General features: G+C 34.8%; 1 protein-coding gene across 1 annotated transcript; it reads left to right on the forward strand.

Annotated features, from left to right (window-relative positions):
* The first annotated feature begins 3,273 nt into the window (after positions 1-3,273).
* Positions 3,274-4,911, forward strand: LOC111240602 (agglutinin-2-like). The gene is made up of 3 exons (XM_022775995.1): positions 3,274-3,626; positions 4,008-4,163; positions 4,890-4,911. The coding sequence occupies exons 1-3, from the start codon at positions 3,274-3,276 to the stop codon at positions 4,909-4,911; spliced, it is 531 nt and encodes a 176-aa protein (XP_022631716.1).
* Positions 4,912-5,909: the final 998 nt, after the last annotated feature.

Consider the following 5,909-nt stretch of genomic DNA (forward strand, 5'->3'; position numbering starts at 1 on the left):
TAGTTTTACTACATTTTTCAATGTGATGCTTCAAATGGAAAGTGCCATATTTTTTACTACCATTTGAAGCATCACATTGAAAAATGTAGTAAAACTAAATGTCAAGAGATAGGGAGAAGAAAATTAAACTCAGTTTTTATACTGGTTCGATCTTAATGCTTACATCCAGTCACCCTCCCAGTCAACCTTAAATTGAAGAGCAATCCACTATAATGATCAAAGTATTAAAACTAAGAATTTAAAGAGCAACTCTCAAATGTAAACACCTCACAAACTCTCAATCAAAATATAGTACAACCTGCCAACACAGAACTACCCTGTTCCTGTTGCAACAACCCCTTTGAGATATCCCTTCTCAAAGTCAAGAGTGCACTACTCTTCTTCCTGACGCCACACGTACAGGGAACAACAAATTAAAGATTGCGAGTCTTCTTCTCCTGATCAAACAGAAAGCACCTCAATTGTGCAGAACGATCAATCTCTTCAATTCTGTCACGTTTGTCTCTCAAGAATTCTTCAAGATTTGTAAACCACTTCACGTTCTTGATTCTTGGAGCCTTTGATCACTCTGTAAAACTTCTCAAACGAATATCAATCAGATATGAAAGTGTAATTCTCAAATTGTCTTACAGAAAATCAACCAATGCGTCAATATATAGTTTTTGTCAATTCTGACGCAATTCAATCGATTACTATATTAACGTAATCGGTTACATTAAACACATCTAACAAACTAACAACAGTCAAAGCACATAATTGAATGTTCAATATGCTTAGTCAACATATTTAAAAATATGATCGTTATATCAGTTATGGCAAGCACAAATTAGTTTTCAAATCTTAACAGACTTAATTAAGTACATAATTCATGTAATCTATTAAGCTTTAATTAACACTTAGAAGATTTTTGATAACTTTTCTTTCCAAAAACTTATCACAACACATTTGAAAAAGATACGTGCAAACACACGATATGTGGTTTTTATATTTCCAAAACATATATTGTGCATACACAAATATGATCACTTTAACACAATAGTATGCATCAATCAACACAATATGTCAAATGTGACAATCACAATATGTGCATATTTCACAATAAGCATGAACACATATAACACGTAACACGATACACATACGTGTGTTTTTATTAACAATGTGTTGTTATTATAAAAAACAAACATCATAGGGATTGGGTTTGGCTAACACCATGCTCCCCCTATCAACAAATTATGTATTTTTGGTTGCACCTATTACAACTTGCCCCTCTCCTTTCCGTCATCACCAACCCCAATCTTAGTAAAATATTTCCAGCAATCAGAAATTGTTGACTTTTTTTCTTGTTATTAAGTTGAACACTTTTCTTATCATCTTCAACCTCATTCTGTGTTACATAATCCTCTTTGTCATTGACATCAACATTTAGAGTAGATTTAGTAATTGACTCATCCATCAATATAAGTTACTAAATCATAAGGAGTAACATAATAAGACAAATTGGTCGAGTTTAATGATCAAGAATAAATTCATTCATTAGAGAGAATACTTATTGGAAATGCAATCGAGGAACTTAAAGAATACTTACCTTAAATAGAAAGCTGGTGGAGCCTAACAATTGTATATGGAAAGGATTAGACTACTACAAAAAAACAAAGGGAATTTAAAAACTTGGAAGGAATATAAAAACTAGCATCATGAATTGTGTCGTGCATCAACTACATCGTAACAAAAGTTGAAGCCACATCATAGAGAACAAAACAAAATAATAGAGATTCTTCAACACAAAAAATGACAAAATTGAAAAGGGCAAAGGAAAAATTGGTCTTGTTCGTCGTAGTGGTGCATGCCTTTGTCTGGTCTAAAGATGGGAGGAGAATGGTGGAGATGAGAGGAGAATGTAAGATTGTGTTAATGATTGAGGAACTTTAGGTAGAAATAGGATTGGGTGGGTTGCGTGTGTTAATGAAAAGTCATTCAAATCTTTTTAATGAAGTGAAGTGTTGTTCCGCGAGAGCAAGGTTCAATTTTTTTTAATGAAAACGGCTCTGCTGAACTACCAGACTTGGTGAATCAAGTTGGGTCGAGTTCTCGAGTTAAAAATGCTATCTCGACTTGACTTTTTCAGATATTCTAACTCGTTAGACCTGACCCTTTTCACCATTACTACTACTAGTAACTTAGAAGAAAACTACATGATACTGGTTCATAGATAAATGTCTCATTTTATAAATATGCAAGATTACTAATCAAATGTCTCATTTTTAACAGTCTCATTTTTTTCCCATATTTATTTTCTTAGAATTAATCAAATGTAATTGTTAGAAAATATTAATTTTAAAAGAAATTATATAACGGATCATCAACTTTATATTAATTTTAAAATAAAAAATATAATTATTTGCCAAACTAATAAATAATATGTTAAATTATTTTAAAAATTTAGTGATCCACATACCATAATAAACAATTTAATGAAATATCTTTTTTGTGTAATTATTTATCCTACATAAATTAAAGGTTATCATAATTAAAATTTGATTTTTGTAAAATATTTTATTTGTAGTCACGTAAGTTATAAGAAAAGAAATACTACGGTCAGTTTTATACTATTTGTTAAAAAGTAAAATAATTTTTTATCCCAAATCTCTAAAATGGTCGATGGCCTTATACAGAAGTAGTCACTATTGCGAACGGCTTCAGTCTCAAAAATTAAATTGAAATTTGTTTTCTCAATGAACGACTTTCATTTAAACAAATTTATGCAGAAGTCGTGCAAAGTATAACACGAATTCTAATTTAAAAAAAAAAAATAAGAAATTGAAAATCGAATTTTGAAGTTTTCTTCCTGACCTACGACCTGAGCAAAGTAAAGTTGGAAATCGCGTTATTTGTGCACGAATTATCCCAAATTTGTAAAACTTTATAAAAAAACATGAAAATGGCACATAAGCTGTTGCTGCTGAGCACTCAGCAACTTGATATCCGGCCCAGAACTGCCATTGCCGGCCAGATTCTTCTCGGAATAATTGAAGCTGGGTTTAACTAAAATTAGTGACCAATTCATTATCCACAGTTACAAAATCAATCAACGCTTGACATACATTTATTCATTGAAAATAATCTGGCTTGTTAATATACATCACATGAAACAAACCAAATCTCTTGTTCAAGGACAAAAGTAATGTCCAAAAACATCTTGACAAACATATTCCGAACATGTTAAACTAGGTTGTTTTTTCTCTCACAGGAAATCTTTCCTCGCATATTTCGCCAATGTTAAACCATGTTGTGGCTGTTGAGTTTGATAGTTTCGTAAATGAATGGGACCCTAACTTCCCAGTATCTGATTCTCCTCACATAGGAATTGACATCAATTCGATTAGGTCTGTGGCAACTGCGCCATGGCCACTTGAAAGTCAACCACATGGATCAGTAGGAAAAGCACGTATAAGCTATCAATCTTCCTCCAAGATTTTGAGTGTCTCCCTCGATTATCCAAATAGTCCTGTGAATGCCACTGTTTTATCTTATCCCGTCAACTTAGGGACTGTTCTGCCCGAATGGGTCCGATTCGGTTTCACTGGTACCACAGGTGACTTGGTTGAAACGCATGACATTCTTTCATGGTCTTTCAACTCCTTCATATAGAGCAGAAAAAAGGTGGGAGATGATCAAGAAGAGAAATAAACAATGTACAAGATGATATCAGGGCCGAGCGGTTACGATATATTTTACTAAAGATATAAAATAATCAAAGAATATCTATTTAAAGATATTTAACAACTAACAAGATTTTCAAGTAAGTCTGTTTATATTATTTTCATTCTGTTGGGCTTATATCAGAGAACCATGGGCACAAGTCAGGTACCTTCTAATCATCTTCGAATCACTCTAAAATTACTCTCCAATCACACTCAGAAATATTCTACTGTGATACCAAATCACTTTCTAAAGAGCCGAGGCTCTTCAATACACGCCTGACTTGGGCGTCGGAGTACCTTTTGCAGGTACCTCCCCCTCTCCACCGGGAAGTTGGACAAGCGGTCAAAGCTTGAAGATCACCGAACAGCCAATGTTGCGAGCGATCGAGCAACAAGGAAAAAAGAAGACAAGCGAAGAACCCGGTTCAAGCATCGGAAAGCGACAAAGCCACGTCAGAAAAGGTTAGTGTCTCGGTCCCCAAAAATACCTACCGAAACATTTTGGCGCCCACCGTGGGGCCGAGCGGCAAACCCAAATGGTGACCACAAGGAGCATGGAGGAACAAGAAAGCACCAGAAAGATTATTAGAAACCGCAAGAAACAAAGACGAGCGTTCAGTCTCAACATTACCACTTCGGATCAACACCAAGAATTTTCAACAAAACAAAAACTACACAGCACAGATGATCGTCTCTACATAAAAGCTTCGTAAAAAAGATAAGTATTTTCTGTTTAAAAACAATTTACATGGGAGCGTTACAATCACATTAGATCAGTATTAATTTACTACTACGCAATTGAATATCATGATATTCAAAATTAATTTTGTTACCGCTACATAATTCCAATCCGAGGTTTATTTATTCCACAACAAATTTATATTATATATCACAACCAATTTCACTTATTCATATATTTATATATAGATAAATATATATATCCCAACTGATTTTTATATAGATTCAAGGTTGATCATAAATATATATCATGAGAATCCAAAAGGAGAATAATATCTCCACATTATAAAACTAAGATTTATCTATATTATTAGATAATAGTATAAATATATATACTGACGAATTTCTTTCATATAAAAGATATGCATAAGCAATAAAATAATAACATATTATATGACACACTTATTTTATATTATTATAATCTAATATAATGTATAATCTTAATTGCAGAGGAATCGGTGATCGTGTATGAGCCGACACCACTTTTCATTATACTATGATCAGGAGGTGGTGCACTCTTTCGGCGTCATCGGCGTCACCGCAGTCAATTCCACTTTTTTAATCAACGGCGACCAAAACCGCTACGCCGTGATCAAAGTCACCTGCAGTGCCACCTCATTGCCTTTACCGGCAAGGACCACAATGCTTTCAGCGTGACTGGAATGAAAAAGATATATTTAAATGGCTTCAGTTTTGGATCTTAAAAAGATTGACAGGCCATGCCACTGGCAATTTCACTTTAATTTTTTATTTTTAAAGCAGGTCCACTTCATCAAGTGTAGCACACTGAAAATTTTCACTAGAGTAAATAATCTGACAAAGTGACAAGACTATAAATCAAACACAGTCCCCCATGGACTATAAATCAAACACAGTCCCCCATGGACTATAAATCAAACACAGTCCCCCATGGACTATAAATCAAACACAGTCCCCCATGACTATAAATCAAAGACAGTACCCCATAAAGAATATGAAGTTAAAGACCGAGCGATACATCCCCCTCGGCCGAGAGGTAAATCCCTCTCGTTGATGCTGAAGACTGAGAGGTAAATCCCTCTCGTCAAAAGTTAATGAAGAAGACCGAGAGGTAAATCCCTCTCGTCAAAAGTTTTTGTTGAAGGCTGAAGAGGTAAATCCCTCTTGGTTCATGTTGAAGGCCGAAGAGGTAAATCCCTCTCGGTTCCTATTGAAGGCCTAAGAGGTAAATCCCTCTCGATTCATTTTGAAGGCCGAAGAGGTAAATCCCTCTTGGCCGAGAGGTAAATCCCTCTCGTTGAAGTTAAAAACCGAGAGGTAAATCCCTCTCGTCAACTTGAAAGTTGAAAACAAAGACCGAGCGGTAAATCCCTCTCGGCCGAGAGGTAAATCCCTCTCGTTGAAGAGAAAGCCGAGAGGTAAATCCCTCTCGTTGAAGAGAAAACCGAGAGGTAAATCCCTCTCGTCAACTAGAAAGTTGAAAACAAAGAC

The sequence above is a fragment of the Vigna radiata genome, chromosome 11 (assembly GCF_000741045.1).
Source record: "Vigna radiata var. radiata cultivar VC1973A chromosome 11, Vradiata_ver6, whole genome shotgun sequence".
NCBI lineage: Eukaryota > Viridiplantae > Streptophyta > Magnoliopsida > Fabales > Fabaceae > Vigna > Vigna radiata.